The following is an 18,343-nucleotide window of genomic DNA, read 5'->3' as shown; positions in this document are numbered from 1 at the left end:
AGTGGTGGCCAGAGCAGCTGGGCTACCTTCGGTCAGAGTGTTGGTGTCTGACATCTCCTCCCTTCCTAAGGTCATTCAGCTACCTAGGATAGGGGGGGGGGTGGATAGATCAGAGAGTGGAGTTCTCGGGGCTCCCGAACCAATGCTTCGTTTGCAGGCAGGTCGGTCATCTGGCCAAGGCCTGCCCTCGCAGGAGACCTCGACCCTCACCACAGCAGCAGGCTACTGATGGCCCGCCCACAGATTCGGCTCGGCAGGCTGCCTCAGGGACGCCTGCTCAGGCCACAGAGACCTCGGAGTGGCAGCCTGGACAGGGGCGCCGCCGAGGGAGACAGCCACAGCAGCACGCCCAGAGACCGCTGCAGCAGCAGCCACTGTCTCAGCCTCACTGGGTTCCCGTGAGGAACAGCTTTGCTCCCCTTCAGGAGGAGACCCCTGCAGCGACCGAGGACCAGGAGATGCCAGCTCCCCCTCCTTCACCCCCCCCACCCCCGTCCCCTCCCACCGCCTCGTTTCCACCTTCGACTCCTCCCGCCCCCGCTCCGGTTTCGGCAGCGGCTCCCTCTCCACCTCCTTCGCCTCCCCCTCCTCCCCCTCCGCCCGCCTCACCTTCCCGGGAGACCCTGGCAGTTCCCTGGCGCTCACCTGCAGTCCGGAGAGCGCTGAGCACTGACCTCGCTCGAGCATCACAGAGGAGACCTATGCCGATTAGGGCCTCACGGATTTCATCTATCCGCAGTCGGCTGAGTCGCCTTGGCATTAGACAGCGCTCGGAGGCCTTTGATTATACCTTTACACGGCTTTTTGGAGCAGAGAGCCCCCATGAGCCAGCACCCATTCGAGTCCATGTAGTGATACCTCCGGCCCGCGGGGAGGAGGCACTAGACTCAGCGGTGGCCTTCTCTTTCCCTCTATGTGGACCTTGTGATCGGGAGTGGACTCTAGAGCTCGCTCTCAGCACTTTGAAGACTCAGGCAGTTGAGTTTTCTCACCACATGAGCGATCTGGAGGTGACAGATGTGATAGGCCGACTTTGGGAGTTGGCTCATTTTTTCTTGGATCCCGGGAGTGTGGATACCTCAGGGATTCGGCATCTGGTCGTGCGCATAGTGGCAGACTTGGCACGCGACCCTGGATATGTGTGTATACACGAGGTTTCTCTGTCAGAGCAGGAGGCAGTTGCCATGGGCCACAGCCACTGGCGCCTGATCCGGGATTCTTGCAGTACACCGGGTGGGCAGATTCGCAGCCGTTCGGATGGGGACTACTCTCCATCCAAGCCGCTTGCGAAGGCCCGCCGCACGGCTGAGACAGCATCCACCTCAACAGGGCATCCATGAGGATCATCTCATGGAATGTACAGGGCCTTGGCGGAGCACACTTTATACGCTATCGAGGTTGCTTGAGGCAGGAGCTTCAGAGATGCCTGGTTGGTGGCAGCATTGACATTTTGATGATGCAGGAGCACCACTTGGGTGAGAGCAGGATCCGGAGATACGGTTCGGTGATGCCTGGTAGATGGGACACTTTTTGGTCTGCAGGGTTTGGTCCTTTGGGTGGACAGGGAGGAGTATGCATGGTTATTGCAGATGTATGGCGGCAGGCCATTGTGGATCGAGGGATCATTGTGCCTGGTAGAGCACAGTATGTCATTCTGAGGATGCATGATGAGCTATTGGGTGTGCTCAACATCTATGCGCCCAATCATGCTAGTGCTAGAGCAGAGTTCTGGACTCAGGTTACAGATGCATTGCCAGAGGCCGCACATTGGTGTGTTGGGGGAGACTTCAACATACTTGAGGACCCGGCAGATAGGGTGGGAGGCAGTCATGTTACAGTGCACGGCACGGAGCTTGCAGCTTGGGACCGGTTTTGCATGTCACTGAGGATCACTGATGCATGGCAGCATGGGGCTTTCTCCCGGTCACAGGACAGTCTTAGTTTCTCTCGGTCGGATCGCCGGCAGGGAGGGACTAATCTATCACGGATTGATCGCTTTTATGTGGGCGATTGGTTAGGGGAGCGAGGGGGCTCCGTCGGCATTCTCGCTGGCACCTCATTTTCAGATCATGCGCCAGTTATATTGACATTGGAGGAGGGGACACGGGAGCCCAGCTTGCAGTTGAGGATCCCAGAGAGGGTACTTGCAGATCCCAGTCTCGCTGAGGATATTGAGAGGATCTGGCATGATAGTCAGTGCTCTGACCAGGATGCAGCGGGCCAGTGTGCCCAGGGACTCATTGATCTTAGCTCTTTTCTGCACGCTGCAGCTTTGACACGTCTGGGAGAGATTCGCGAGCGGGAGCAACGGCTGAGACGCAGCCTTGCTTCGCTACAGCGCCTTCAGGAGCAGCAGCCTGCATGTGAGTGGGTGGCGTCCCAGTTGAGCCAGGCACGCCAGGAGGTTAGAGAGGCAGAGGAGCAAAGACATGAGTTTTACTATCGTCGTCAGGCCTCTCAGTGGACGCAGCTTGGTGATAGAGTGACTGGGGAGTTTTTTGAGATCACTGGACCCCGTCATGCGCGAGCAGGAGTCCGCCAGCTTGGTAGACCGGATGGATCGGTAGCTACTGAGCTTGGGGAGATCAGAGCCATTGCCACTGCTTTTTATAGTGACCTGCTTTCAGCGGAGCCAGCCACTGAGGATCGAGATGTTTGCAGACAGACTGTGTGGGCCCATGTGCAGAGGAGGGTCACAGACCATATGCGTACAGTTCTAGGTGCGCCTCTGTCAGAGATTGAGCTTGCCGAGGCCTTGAGGGTCCTGCCGCGACATAGTTGCCCAGGGGAGGACGGACTGACGCCGGCCTTTTTTATGCGCTATTGGGACCTTTTGGGGCCAGGCCTCCGCAGGGGCTTTCAGCATGTTTTGGACACTGGGGTGATGCCGCAGAGCTTTTCAGAGGGCTTGATCTATCTTATCCCCAAGGGGGAGGGAGTATCAGATGACATTCGGCATTGGAGGCCTATTACGATCCTCAATACTGTCTACAAGGTCTTAGCAAAGGCCTTGAGTTTGAGGATCCAGCCCTTCCTGGGGGAGTTGATTCATGCTACTCAGACAGGATTTGTCAAGGAGCGCAGTATCCTTGACAACATCTTTACTTTCTGGGAGGCGACGGCCCGAGCTAGATTTCTTGGCGAGGACTTGGTCGTGATGCTTCTCGATTTCGAGAAGGCATACGATAGAGTTGATTGGGGATTCTTAGAGGGCACTATGCTTCGCCTGGGCTTTGAGCCAGGATGGATCAGAGGGGTGGCAGCTTTGTATTCCACAGCTCGCAGCCAGGTGCTGATTGCAGGAGGACGGGGGTCGAGTTTTGAGCTGACCAGATCAGTCCGTCAGGGGTGTCCTCTCGCCCCTCTCCTTTTTCTCTTCTTTGCGGAGGCTATGAGTATGTATTTGACGGCAGAGGAGGTTGGTTTGAGAGGACTTCAGCTCCCAGTCCGGGGGGAGGATTTGCTTGATGCTGAGTTTGCAGACGACACGGGCTTATTTTTGCATGGCCAAGAGGCCAATCTTATGCGGGCTGAGCAGTCGCTCCAGGTTTTTAGTGCAGCTTCGGGAGCATTGATCAATTGGCGCAAGACAGTGGCCTTTTGGATCAGTAGTGCTCCCACTCCGGCATGGAGCCCGGACCCCGGTTTTAGATGGATTCCTCCAGGCACAGCAGTGCGGTATTTGGGATGCCAGATTGGCCTCGATTTGTCACCTGAGCAGCAGATTGCCCCGCTTCTTCTGAGCATTCGGAAGAAGCTATTGTATTGGAGTACAGCTTGACTATCCTTGGCTGGGAGGGTGGTGGTGGCAAATCAGGTGCTGTTAGCGACCATGTGGTACATTACGTCTTGCTGGATTTTCTCGAGCTCTTGCATCAGCCAGGTACAGAGGCTGATCAGGAACTTTCTGTGGTCTGGGCGGGACGGTCAGCCAGCTCGGGCAAAGGTTGCATGGGCAGTTATTACACTTCCGCTGGCTCAGGGCGGTTTGGGTATTATAGATCCAGTCGATTAGAGTAGAGCCTTATTGGGGAAGCTTATTGTTCGGGGGTTGCTTCCAGGCGCTGAGCCTTGGAAAGAGCTCCTCTTGCAGCGACTGCAGGCTCGGGCGCCCCCTGCAGGGGGTACTTGGGCACCAGAGATTCGCTGGATCTTCATAGAGATGAGGAGGACAGGCCTCAGTAGAGGATGGAGGACAGATTTGCTTTGAGTATCCTGAGAGCTTGGGAGCTGCTGAGACCGGGGCTCTCTCAGCGGCCTCCTTCTTGTGTTGAGGAGCGGGCCAGGCAGCCGCTCATCTGGAGCCCAGCGGTTCGTACGGAGCAGGGTCATATGCTGGGTTCTCGGCCTCGTCTAGCCTGGGGACCTTTAGCGGCAGGCCCAGCTCGTAGTTTTGGAGACTGGCAGGCGATCCAGGTGGAGAGGCTGAGTCACTTCAGAGGGGGGTTGATTATGAGGGATGATATTCAGGAGGCACTTACAGAGGAGTGGTTCACACCTCTCGAGCCAGTGGCCCCACGGTGGATGGGAGCCTTTACGCAGTTGGAGATCCTGATTGCTGTCAGAGCTAGCACTGAGGATGGCAGATGCCTCTACTATGAGATTCAGGATGAGGGCAGACTACAGAGAGTGGAGGTGGAGTCGCCTTTGGTTGCAGAGTGCACCTTCCAGAGGATTCGGGTAGTGGCTGCCGCTTCTCGGCAGTGGCATATTGACCCTGACCCTGCTGATGTGCTCCCGGATTGGCGCATATGGGCATATGCAGCGCGCCCCTTGGCCCGGCTACAGTGGGACCCCGGGGAGTACGAGTGGCATGATCCTTATGCATCCCTTGAGGCCACAGAGATCACCTTTTTCCAGTATACTGTTCGGCTGGGACGGCATATTTTGACGGCGAGGAGGACGGTTTCTCCAGCGGCAGCGGGGCATTGGCGTCTACAGGGACTCTCACAGGAGTTCCTGGAGGATTTCTGGGCTCGGCTCTGGGCTAGTCGGCAGGCCCGCAGGATCTCGGCTTTTCAGTGGCTGGTCGCCCACAGGGGCTCAGCAGTTGGCACTTGGCTTGTTTACAGCGGTCTTCCGGCGGCCTGCGGCCGATGCGGCCACCCTATGGAGACACAGAGACATTGCCTTTGGGACTGCCCTCAGGCACAGCAGATTTGGCTGCGGATACTGCGTATTCTGGCCCCCCTCTCTCCAGAGGGTATGTTTACGTGGGGTGCCGCTGCTTGGTCGACTTCGTCAGGGCCTGCTATGGGCTATGAGATGGAGCAGGGCAGTCAGGCCATCAGATTTATTAGGGGCCAGCCTCGCCTGGTTCCGGCACCGGATTTCTCGTCCGCCAGCTGGACACAGGAGAGGGATTTACGATGGGAGCTCCTCAGCAGCCTCACCATCTGGTTCACCTGGAGGGCCCGGTGCTTTACGGCCTTTGAGGGGAGATTAGAGCCACCAGCAGAGACTGTTCGGGGGATTTGGCAGGAGTTGATCCACACCCTGCGAGGACAGTACGACCGCATCCGGGGAGACTCGGATGAGGCGATCTTACGGCGCCAGGCCTTTCACACCACTTGGCGCTGTGGCCCGTTCTACACCCTACACACGGGATGCCCCCGTTGGCACTACAGGCCACCTGTTTGGCTCTTCCCCCCCCCTATTGTATGATCTAGCCGCTCAGTTTTTTATACTGATGCTTGTATTTTGCAGCACCTAGGGAGAGTCTCCCGGGCTGCCATGATGTATTCACTGCTCTTCTCTCTCTTAGGAGCAGGAGAGATCTTTTGTAGCCCTTCGGGCGTTTTTATATAACTAATGAAAGGATCTTTTCTCGGAAAAAAAAAAAAAACTCTGTCACCAACCAGAGTCCAGAATGAAGCCTTGGTATGGTATCTATATTGCACGCTCCTCTCCTCAATGGACTGAATCTCCGTGCGGGTGGTAGCAATCTGACTCTCAATCCACAGGCTGTTTGGGGAACTCTCCTGAAGACGTTGTAAAGAGGCTAGTTCCCTCCTCAGATTCCTCTCCTGCTCCCGAAATCCCTCCAATCTACTCTGGGCTTCATCCTATAAGAAAACATTGATCTCCCCCAAGCCATCATCCAAAGTGCACGCTGTAGAGCCTGAGGAAAAGTCGAGTCCCGCCCATATCTGCTCGATCCGGCTGCAGATCTCAAGGTCCTGAATGAGGCTGTCTGGAATCCTGGAGCTTGCATGCCTGTCATGCCTCCATGGGTCCTCTAGGGACAGAGTAACTAGGCCATGATCTGAAAATGTAGTGCCTGCCAGAATACCAACCATGTGTCCACAGCTGCAAGCCCACTCGCCGATGTAAAACCTATCCAGTCGAGAGACGTCGGGGCCAATGCTCCACCTATTTGATCAAGAGAAGCTAAGACTCCTAGGGCTATGTCCAAACTCTGGGGGATGCCAAGGGTCTTGTCTCCTAAGAATCAGTATCATCTTCTCCTAGGTAGAGTACTCTGCTCCTGAGACTGTGGCTGTGCCACCTCCAAGTTTGTCCTTTGCTGCTTCTATCATATTGAAGTCACCGTCCATGCACCAAAAATCAGCCTGGGGTAGGGCCTGTCGGACAGTGCTCCAAAAGATAGCTCTACCTGTAGCAGCATTCGGAGCATAAATGTTGAGGAAGCCAACGCTATCCTCACCAATTAGAATGGTAACCCACTGAGCACGTCCTGGAACTATGACTCCTGGTCCTGTCACAAACGGCAGAAGCTGCTCACTGTAGAGACACACTCCTCCTTGCGTCCCTGAAGGGCCAAAAGATGGAGACCAAAAAGTAGGACTCTTGCCTGGTAAAATCTTCCTGTGACAGTAGGTGCGCCCCTCAGTAAGGCGATGCTCCTGGAGGAAAAGAAGGTCTATAAGTGCCCCCACCATAGCTCGCTGAAGCTCTCCTCTAAGGACACCTCGTCCTTGAAAGCACTGAGGCCCCCCCTAAACCCTGAATGTTCCTTGAGACAATCCTCATATCTATCTCTGTGTGAGGCGGACCTATTGGAACTGTCCTCCACTCGAAGAGTCTTGGGCGTGGGTTTAGACGGGGAATAGTCACAATCTGTCTTGGTGCGGAGATGCACCAAGTGGACGTGGATCTTGCCCTCCATGTATTGCCACTTTGCCCAAGTGCGAGAGTATGCATACGCCATGCTCCATCGATCACAATGAAGATATCTGTAAGAAGGGGGGATAGGTACTGTGATAAGAGGTATTCATGAACACAAAAAGTAGCACCTCCAGGCTGGAGGTCACCATCTCCTCCTTGGTCCCTGTGGGCTGATCCTCAAAGCTCCATCATGGCCAGAGGCCATAGATGAGTAAGAATGCGGAGATCTTGAAGATGGTGCGATAGCTCAACTGCCTGGCCCTCAATGGTTGGCCATCGACGCTGGATCCCACACTGTCCCCGGGGGGGCTGTGCTCAAGCGGAAAGAGAAGATCATTGCACCATTCTCTGGCGTAGAGGGTTTGGAGTGGTGGAAGACCACACATACCCGGATAGGGGCTACAGTCCCCTCAAACATGTCTGCCCCTTCCGTCGGAAGACACCAGAAGAAACTATAATCCACAGGCTGCCCCAAGATCTTGGGGGGCCTGCCTGGAGACTCAGGATGGAGCACCCTCACCGGTGAGGGTGCAATGGTCATCTCCACTGGCCCTGAGAAGCGATGAATCAGGTGACGAATGGAACTCGCCGACTGTCTCCTCTCCGGATCAGGGGATGCAAGGGGCCGACGGGAATGCTCTGGAGAGGCGGAGGGGGGGATAGTAGGATGGAAGAAGAGGAAGGAGCGATTGCGGGCAGAGTCGGAGGCGAGGGCGGGGGAGGGGGGGAGGAGGCGAGTGGGAAGGCGGAGAGGCCGGAGAGGGAGCTACCGAGAGGCATCCATCGAAGAGGGAGGCTGCCGGGGAAGGCTCGATGGGGAGAGGGTGGGGTCAACCGGTCCCACTGAGGGCTCAGGACCAGAAGAGGAGTCACTGCGAGGATTGGACCACCACATCACGCCGCGGGGGGGGGGGGGGGGGGGGGGGGGGGGGGGGCTTGCGGGTGGGTGCTGTGATAAGTGCTTGTAACGGTTCTCTGACAGAATCGAATCCTCCTGCATGCTACTAGCCTGGTGCGCACGGTGGCGACGCTCAGCTCTGGTGCTCGGCCGAGGACCCTAGCGGGGGCCAACCGTCCGCCACTCTCTCGCTGATGGCTCATCCATGGTGCTCTGCGGCTTGGGAACCTGCTCCTCCCTTGCCCCCTTGGTGTGGATCTAAGCGGGAAGGAGGAGGGGGACCAACGGCCCAGACTGACGCCGATGGCAAGCTCTGGCCAGATGACCCATCTGCCTGCAAATGAAACATTGGCCTAGAAGGCTGGAATACTCCACTCTCTGCATAATGGGGTTGTCCCGAAGGCTAGGAATAGATATCATGTGAGGCAAAGAATCCGGCGAGGCTACATAGATGCGGAGAGATGGAATTTCGGCTGCTCGTGTGAGGGCCGAGGCAGCGGTGGGGGGGATTCCATCACTCTCGCGATGACACCTCGAATCACTGGGGAGAAGAGGAAGGTATTCCTTCTCGAGGCCTGGAAAGCAGACTGTCATGGGAAGCTTGAAACTCTAGCTAGAGGGTTATAGGTGCTGGGTCGAAGCCGTGCTGCCACCATGCAAAGAAGGCCTGGGCTGTACGCAATGCAACAGGGCTCAGTTGCATGACAAGATCAGACACCGCTGGTGAACCGAACTCAACGTGGTAGTAGCCACGCCCCAATGTATGAATTTCTGCGATCTTCGTAGGCGCATGTAGGAGGCTAGCTTGAAGGAGATCTCTGAGTTGGCCACGTGCGGGGCGGCTACCGACAATCTTGCATACCAGAGTGGAGGCCTCTAGGGATGCTACAATCGTAGCGAGAAGCTGTAGGTCCGCTTCAGAAAACGAAAGGTAGGTAATGGCGGCCTCTGTCGGGGGAGATAGAGCGGCTGCCATGCAGTCCTCCTGGGGGCGAAGACCAGAAGAGGCCGAAACTGGCCGAAATTAGAGAAAAAGCCCACAAGCTGAGGGTGCTGCCGACGACGAAGGACGAAAGGGGGCGACAAGACAAGAGGCAAGAACACGGAAGGGGGGGGTGCAAAAAGGGGGAGAACGGAGGAAAAAGGGAGGGGTGCAGGAAGGCGTGGGGAGGCGCAAGCATGAACAGAGGGGGAGGGGGGGGGACCAGGCAGTGCTGGCGGGCAGGACAGAGAGGAGGGAGGCGGAGCTGGCAGGCAGAAGCAAGGGGGGGGGGGTGTGTGTGCAGTCGGTAGGGGGACGCTGGTGTGAGCAGGGGGGGGGTGCGAAGGCGGGGCAAGGGAGAGAGGAGGTGCAAAAGCGCAGGTGGGCAAGGGTGCTAACGGGAACAGGAGGGGGCGAAGGTGGTAGTAGGGGAGCGAAGGGCGGCGAGGACAGTGCTGGCGGGCAGGACAGAGAGGAGGGAGGCGGAGCTGGCAGGCAGAAGCAGGGGGGGGGTTGCAGTCGGTAGGGGGACACTGGCGTGAGCAGGGGGGTGCGAAGGAGGGGGCAAGGAGGGAGAGGAGGCGCAAAAGTGCAGGTGGGCAAGGGTGCTAATGGGAGCAGGAGGGGGCGAAGGTGGTAGCAGGGGGAGCGAAGGGAGGCGCAGGCGGGCAGGACAGAGGGGAGGGGGCAGATGCAAGGCGAGGAAGCAGGGCGGTGAAGGATGGAAGAGGGGGGGGGGGGGGGGGGCAGCTTCGCTCAACGATTTTCTTTTGTCATGTATACTTTGAGTCCTAGGACTTGGGCATACATTTTTTTAGCATAGCATTTCCTTGCGCTTCAGTCAAAGGCAGTAGAAGAAGTCATCTTCAGCATTTAGCCAACATTCTCGCATTCCTCAGCAGATCTGGGTGTGCATTATTGGCTCTCGAAGTGACTTCTAAGGTGTCCACAGACCACTTGATGATGATCAGTCGACATTTAGTCTACTTCATCCCTGTGTTTGGCATTCTGCAGTCAACCGTCGTCAAGTAAGTTTCTTTTAAAGTCTGCATTGTAAAAGAAGTTCACCAAAGTAATAAAGCAAATACCCTTGCTTGGAGGAGGGCCCCCTTATGTGGGTAGTTGGGACCCAATTTGGTGTCAACTCTCTATCTCTACAGCTTTGTCTGGTGTGTATAAAGATTAAAGTGGATTGCTTAAAATCACTAAAAGAAAAAGTACAACGAAGGCCTTGCTGCGTGCTACACAATCCTACTGGTTGCATGCTACATGATGCCTTCTTCCAGACAGTGACTTTCATATACTGCATCTACACCTTGGACACTGACAAGCTCTTTCGATTCTCTAGGCGATTGCTGAGATGAGACATGTTGGGGTTTGGCATACTAGGGCTACATAATGGTTTCTCTCACAGGGGCTTCATGCACCCATTCCACTACAGTTTTTGATGCACCTCTACTACCTCTCACTTAACAAGACATTAACGGACTTATCTGTGCTGACATCTTCAGATTAGAGACCCATGCCACTTGGCTGGATCTACTACGGCTTTCCATGAAGATGCAGTTCTATTGAGATCACTTTACGAGGGTCACAATGGATGGCTTCATTCAAAACCTGTCTATCTTCACAGACATATGTCACATGCCATGAGAATTGCAATCGGCCACATCAGAGTCTCATCACATCGCGTGAGGGTGGAGACCGGGCAAGCAATGCGTATATTGATTCTGTTCACTCAAGGTGGAGATGGAGGAGCACCATCTTTTCATATGCTGAGTGTACTGTGACATACGAGAGGTTTCATTGCCTCTTTACGGAGGGATTTTGCCCACTATCTTAGGTCATTGACTTTCTAGACCAGCATGCTTGGGACTCTACGTGATGGAGCTGCATTTCCACAGAGACCAGCTGTGGAGAGAGGCACAGATGCAGACTCCAGATACCTCACAGCCCTCACAGGATGGTGGCCTTGGCCAGCTACCATGAGAGAGCTCAGACCTGGACGCCCTTACCCGACTGACTAGGTAGTGCACATTAGCAGGCCATATGCACCTGGCCTTTGAGGTGTCTCCTTAGACAGATTGTTCCAGGTGCAACGAGCTAGACACCCAGTGCTCCACTGGACAGATTCATATCCGAGAGCTCCTCGAGAGACACATGAGTGCCACTCCAGAAAGGTCATATAACCTGTATCCCTTACTCTCACTACTATAGCCCAAAAAGATATATTTCATAGTGGGACATGGAGAGCTTCTATGTAGCACTGATGTTGAGAACCCAGTTTAGTCCCATCATGTTATATCATTGTATCAGTTCGAGTTGACTTTTTAGTATGCTTTCCATAATTTAGCCACTTCATGGATGAATTGTAACACTTTTGGTCTCATTTTTGGTCTTTTGTAGATGTTAATAGAACTTTCATTCTTTCTCCTCTTCCCCAAAACTCATTTCCATGCTTTTGGCACTGCTCTGACCTTCTCCAGTTTTGCTTCTTTTTGTTTGAGTTGTGCCGTGTGAGCTCCTCTAATGTTCAGTTTGTGCCTCATAGAGTTACTGATTGTGTGAGGGCTGCAGCTCTTTGCCCTCGTACCCTCATCACATCTCATCCATTCACATCTACCTCGATCCACATCACATTCGTTCACATCACCTCTCATCATCCATTCACATCTACCTAGATCCACACCACATCACATTCATCCACCTTACATCTCATCCAGCCATTCACATTACATCACATTCATTTATATTCATTCAGATCCACATCTCATCACATCACATCCATCCACATCACATCTCATCTATTCACGTCTCATCACATCATATTCACATCCATTTACATCTCATTATATCATATTCACATCACATCACATCCATTCAGATATCATCACATCACATTCACATCCATTCAAGGTGGTACCAAACGTTATGTACTGTACGGATCTGTCCGTACTGTACGTTGTTTGGTACGAAAAAAAAATTTTAAGGTACGTAAAAATACGTACTATTGGTAAAAATACATAAAAATACATAAAATCTCGGAAATTTCAGCCACCTACATAAAATTTCAGTCCATGTTCACATTGACATATAAAACTTTCGAAATAGAGACACAACAAGGTCACAAACCTACTAATTCAAAAGTGAGAAATTAGAATCACAAGTCGTCAATCATACTTAATAAGTTAATCGTACTTAATACTTAATACTTATTACTTAAGACAAGTCACACTGTCACAAGTGAGTCGTGACAACTCACAATTCACATCAAAAAATGATAAAATTTGAAAATGAGTCCTATGAATAATGACAAAATGTGCCATGTCCATTCAACACCAAATCAAAACTAAGGTAATCCAAATCAAAACTCATCATCCAATGAGGATGATGACCCTAGAGAATCAAGCATATAACCCTCCGTGATGACATTGTCCTCGTCATCATACTCAGGTCCTGTCATCATGGGCACAGGTGGGTGGGCTGCCTCAGATGTCCCTGTCCCTGCCTTTGCATCATCTTGTTGGGTAGTGTGAATGAGGCGAACGGCCTCATTCGCACGTGCTCGAGGAGTCTGAATAGGCAGCTTCCTTCTCCGGGCGCCTCTCCGGCCAGAACTCTCTGCATCTGTAGGTCCCTCATGTAGCTGAATTTTTATAAGCCCGGGCTCTCGATCTCGTCACCCGCTTGTCTACACTCTCCAGCTCTCTATGCAGGAGATAAAGAATCTCGTCCTGCTCATCTCTCAACCGTTGCTCTGCCTCATCAATGGTGGTAGGATCTGGGACCAGCTTGACACGTGTTGGATCCACCTATTCAACGTAAAACCAAAGAGAACGCGGAGTGTCAACGACTCAACTGTGTGTATACTATAGTATAAAAGCTATGTAAACGGGAGGCCAATCCCCATAAGAGAATGAATAGGATAAACTCACCTGTTTTGGGGTGCCCAAAGCATGAAAAGCTCGTACGAGCTTCATGTTGGCCCTACAATAGATCAGTCTCTCTAGTTGAGAGGTGCTCAAACGATTGCGTATCTTTGTATGTATGAGCGAGTAAGCGCTCCAGTTGCGCTCACAAGCACCTGTTGAACAATCCTGTACTACTCCAATTCAAAAAAAGTGCTTCATTCATGTGAGCTCGGCAATTCCCAACAAGCTTCACAAGACTAGTTCATATGGCATAGTACATACATGATATACATACCTGAAATAGCACTCGCAGAGCTATATCTGTAAGCTGTGGAAGACCCTGTCTTCCATAGTTTTGCCACCAAGTAAGAGGAAGCTTGGTGGCCTCTAGTCTAAGAGCAACAGCTCTAGCAAATGAGGGTCCCAAGTTGTTGACCCAGCTGCAGAGCTCCGCATAAATTTCCAATTGCTGCTCCACATCATACATACTATTAGTTTATCGCAGGCAAAACCCAAAACAAAAAAAAACGTACAGATTCCCGTACGGTACGGATGTATGGCACGGATTGGATCCGTACGTACGTTTTGATCCTACCTTGTATCCATTCACATCTCATTGCATCCATTCAGATATCATCACATCACATTCACATCCATTCATATCTCTATCAGTTCGAGTTGACTTTTTAGTATATTTTTCCATAATTTAGCCACTTCATGGATGAATTGTAACACTTTTGGTCTCATTTTTGGTCTTTTGTAGATGTTAATAGAACTTTCATTCTTTCTCCTCTTTCCCAAAAGTCATTTCCATGCTTTTGGCACTGCTCTGACCTTCTCCAGTTTTGCTTCTTTTTGTTTGAGTTGTGCCGGTGTGAGCTCCTCTAATGTTCAGTTTGTGGTGCCTCATAGAGTTACTGATTGTGTGAGGGCTGCAGTTCTTTGCCCTCGTGTCCCAAGTGATAATTGCAAGGCCAGTATCAAGTCCAAGAAAACGAATCGCATGCTTGCCTCCTCCTTAGAGCCCCTTCTTGGTTAAGGAGCTCACCATGACACTTGACGCTCTTTCCAAAGAAAAGTGTCAAAGGAAAGGATGGTTTACCCTTTAACTTCTTTTAGCTGCACCGGGAGTTCAAGGAGGAAAAGTTACAACCTACCATTGGCCCTTGATACCATGCCAGAGAGCCTACCTGAGGGGCTCATGTATCTGATCGCAAGGGACGGTCAGTGACGTTGGTCTTCTTGGCACAGCATATAAAATATTGGCCAAAGCCATCAGTTTTTGCCTCCAACCTTTTCCCCCCAGATATTCATGGCATCATCTTCACTTTTGTGGAGGATATCATGCCATCAAAGGCCTCAGGGTCTTGCTGGATGGCTAAGCAGATGCGAATAGAATATAGTGAGGCTCTAGCTATGTGCTCATGTAAGGCTGCACCACTCATTGTCTATCACAGCAACTAGACCATAGAAGCATCTAGAATTTCATCTTTCAGGGTCTAGATTGTGAATCACATCTGTCCACATAAATGTATGTCCCTTGCATCCTGCCCTAGCTTGCTTCATGGTTGGAATGTTGTTATATAGCTACGTCATCATGCAATTTTTTGCTACGTCATCATGCAATGTTTTGCCCTAGCTTGCTTCATGGTTGGGATGTTGTTATATAGCTACGTCATCATGCAATTTTTTGCTTGTTTGTATCAAACAGAGACTGAAAGAACTTAAAAGCAGGATTGCTTAGTGATCTTCCCTAAAGCATGCTTTTTTTTTTTGTTTAATAGGTACTTACTAATTTTATTTCGTGAAGCTCCGGCTGAGGTCTGGGCCATGACAAAAAATCCTCAAATGGTAAGTTTTTAATTTTGCTGTAGAGAAGAACTTTTCATTTATTTATTCCTTTTTGATGCTACGTAAGGAGATTGGGGTTTTTTTTTTTAGAAAACATATTTATGATCAAAGATGTTTACATAATCAAGAGAGAATTCTTCGACTTGATTTTAATTCTAATGTACATAAGCATGTATGCCAATTCAAGTTTATGAAAATTCGTATTAAACTGCATAAATTTCGTTTCATATGTTCATCTCATGTACATGGATATGTATATATTTGTCAGAAGCAGTTTGCCAGCTTTGCTCCGTTTCCCCCCTCCCCCACCCCCCACCCAAAAAAAAGGGAAAAAAGAAAAAAGAAGTAAGAAAGAGATCCTTAAAAAATGTACATCTTAATGAGAACAGATATCAGCCCTCTTAACATGCTTAATTAACTCGAATGTTTGTTATTTTGTTTTTATGCTCCTTGTTCATTGTGCTTTCTTCCTTAAACCTTTACGCTCAGCTGTGGCTTGTGCTCTTGATGCCCCTTGGCTTGTGCTGCTGGCCTTCTCATTTCTCTATCGGATCCACATCCACATCCACATCCCCTCCCCACCCCCTCCCCCCCATGGGCGGGCGCCCAAAAAAAAAATCCCCCTTCTTTCCCTCTCCTACATTCCGAATTGCAGTACTTCTCATGAACTCTTCCTACCCCTTTTCAATAATATTTGATTCTACATGACAATCATATTATTATAGCCGGTGGTGTCTCGACAGAAGTACACGTACCTGTTGATCTGAGGTTGTGCAAACATCTCATAATTACGATGCAGCCATATCGTCCATATAGCCAATGTCTTGCCCATGTAAAGAAAAGAGCATATTCCTGCAGTTTGGAAGGATATCTTCTAAACATCCAAAACATTTCCCGAAATGTTACCCTAGGGAATCTTGTTCGTATATCCAAAAATAGACGATTGAGAAAATCCCTTGTGTCAGTGCATGTCCATAGCAAATGATAAATACTCTCCATCTGATGATTGCATTGCAAACAATTTGGAGCCACAATTTTCCGTTTTGCCAAATATTCTCCTATTGAGAGCGTTCAGGTGAGGCATCTCCATAGAAAAACCTTAACATGCTTTGCCATATCTTTCCCAAATTACCTTTCCACCAGCCTAAGGACTTGTTTATTTGCCACACTCGATCCGCATGTCCCTTTATTCATGGCTGTGGAACCAGTAATGTATGTGCCCTTGCCATTGTCAGTTTACAAAGAGAAAACTCCGTAATATAACCTGGTCGGTGGTTCTTTAGCAACCAATCATTGTGTCGTTGTCCAACCGATATATACAACATATCCCCATGTCCTAGTTGAGCAACAACAAGTCTCCATACAAGGCGGTAATGGGTCCCAATTTCCACCGTTGTCATGCTTGTGAAAATGATAATGGTGTGTCTTTAGTCGATATGACATCTCCCACTGTGAAAATTCTTTTTTGTACTAAAAAATAATCTTTTCTTTGCTCAGCATGGCGTATCAAATGCCTTGCTCCAATGCACATTTTCAGCTACTAGTGTGTTTTCAGGAGGCAGTGGCCTATGTGCCCAAATGTATGAGCACAAACTTCCAGCCTTGCCCTAATCTTGAAGAGTAGGGGCAGCGTGGGATTTTTCCTTGTACCTGACCTACCAAGATATCTCAGTAGGAGAGATTCCAATGCCCAAAAGAATCAACCTTGTAACGCACACACATTGCAGCCAACTTCCATGTCCTTGTTCCACGAAAGTTATTATCATGGTCTGAGCAAGTACATGGTAATGCACATCCAAGATATTCAGTCATTGATATTAGAGCATACTGTTCTCTTTCACTTCTATCATGAGAGACGATCACCGTGAACATTATGGATAGCCATATAGTGAATGTTGGAGATGCAAACATAAGAGGCGGGGACAATGAAATGCATGCCTCCAATGCTTTACAGGATGAATAAACTCATGTGGTGCACAATAGGGAACATGAATATGTGGGACAGCCGTCCCGTGGCAAAGAGAAGATGCAGGAAGAAGAGTCTATAGTCTTGAGGACTGAACTTACTCGTATGCAGGCTCTTCTCCATGCACAACAAGAAGATTTGAATCTCTACCGCCGCAAGGATCCATTGGTACATGATCGTTTGAAAGCCAAGAAAGCTAAATCTTATATGGATCGTGCAATGGCAATGATTGCTCAAGAGTTGCACATGCAACCGAGGGATGCAGCACGTGCATACTTGGCTCGTACCAAGGATGCCTATGCAGAAAAGGCAACCATCCCACACGTCTTGGAATCCCCACGGGTGCCTAAACAAGAATCTGTCTAAGAGGATGAATCTCCATGCTATGGGAAAGGAACAATCGAACATCAATGACTTCACGCCATGCAAGAATATCCTATGTAGCCCATGAAGGACACAATGTTTATGGCAGTGTCAAAATGTATGTTAAATGCCATTGCCGGTTGAAAATGTGCATGCACAACACATGCAACCTGGGCTGCAATTTTCTGTTGGTGCAGGTATTCCGCGTATCTCTCATGCCACTCATGCCTTCGAGTGTGCTTGTGAGAGAGAAGCTATGGCTGAAAATGTACCAATGCATGTTGAGAGGCCAACCATGCCTCATGCTTACAGGGCACATGTATCTATGGCTTATGCATCTCACCTTTTGCTCCTAAAATGATGCCAGTCACAGGGGCTGTCCCAATGGAAAAACATGTTGAGATGCAGGCACATGCATCAAAGTCTCGTGACTTCAAAGCCGGAGATAAATCTGTGAAGTTTGACACATATCATGTTGATTTATGTTATTCAGATGTTCTGTTTCATTCGGCAGGACATAGCTTTCTCATTGGTCTCTTAGGTTCTGTTTTCAGTTGGGCAGATCCTTTGACTGAACAATCGAGGACGATTGCTTTGTTTTAAGAGGGGGGTATGCTACAGGGCTGAGTATTTTACCTCTTTTTTAAAGCATTGCAATTATATTTTAAGCATTCACTAATCATGTTTTACTCTGTATATCATAGAAACATGGGACGGGGAACGGAAACGCGGACGGGGACGGGGCAAAAGGCCGTCCCGGGGACGGTGAAAAAAATGGCAATCTGAAAACGATTGTTTTTTTGCAATTTTTTTTAACACACTTGATTTACACTTAGAAACCAAGACATTAAGCACAAAATTGCGCGCTTTGCTGATCAGAGAGATGTGGGTCCTGCTGTGCCTGCTCCCATTCGGTGAAAGGATCTGCCTTCTTTGTCAAGCCCTTGCAAAGCATTCGCAAGTTGGCACCGACAAATACCAAATCATTTGCACGCTGTACACCAAGGCGGTTTCTCTTCTTAGAGGCAATGTGGCTATAAACTGACCAGAGTTGCGCTAGGCAATTGCTACTGCAAGCCTGCGAGAGTACGCGCACAGCAAATTCCTGCAACTTTGGAGTTTCTGCACCATAATCCTCCCACCAAAGTGCAGACCCTATCTTGAAGCGGTCCGCCTGTGCATCTGCCAAACCAAAAGCCCCCCGCTTCTCTCTATAAATCTGCAATTGGTCCTTGATTGTGCGG

General features: G+C 50.5%; 1 protein-coding gene across 2 annotated transcripts in view; it reads left to right on the top strand.

Moving 5' to 3' along the window:
• Window positions 1-18,343, top strand: part of LOC147627075 (uncharacterized) — an 87,759-nt gene that overhangs the window by 44,441 nt on the left and 24,975 nt on the right. For both annotated transcript variants that reach the window (XM_086815643.1, XM_086815641.1), the window contains exon 6: window positions 14,704-14,770. In XM_086815643.1, the coding sequence (XP_086671769.1) occupies window positions 14,704-14,770 (67 nt within the window). The remainder of the gene's footprint in view (window positions 1-14,703; window positions 14,771-18,343) is intronic.

Source organism: Cibotium barometz, chromosome 21 (assembly GCF_041138505.1).
Source record: "Cibotium barometz isolate CiBa-2024 chromosome 21, ASM4113850v1, whole genome shotgun sequence".
Classification (NCBI taxonomy): domain Eukaryota; kingdom Viridiplantae; phylum Streptophyta; class Polypodiopsida; order Cyatheales; family Cibotiaceae; genus Cibotium; species Cibotium barometz.
The sequence above is the reverse complement of the archived record's forward strand: the minus strand, read 5'-3'. Positions and strand labels throughout refer to the sequence as shown.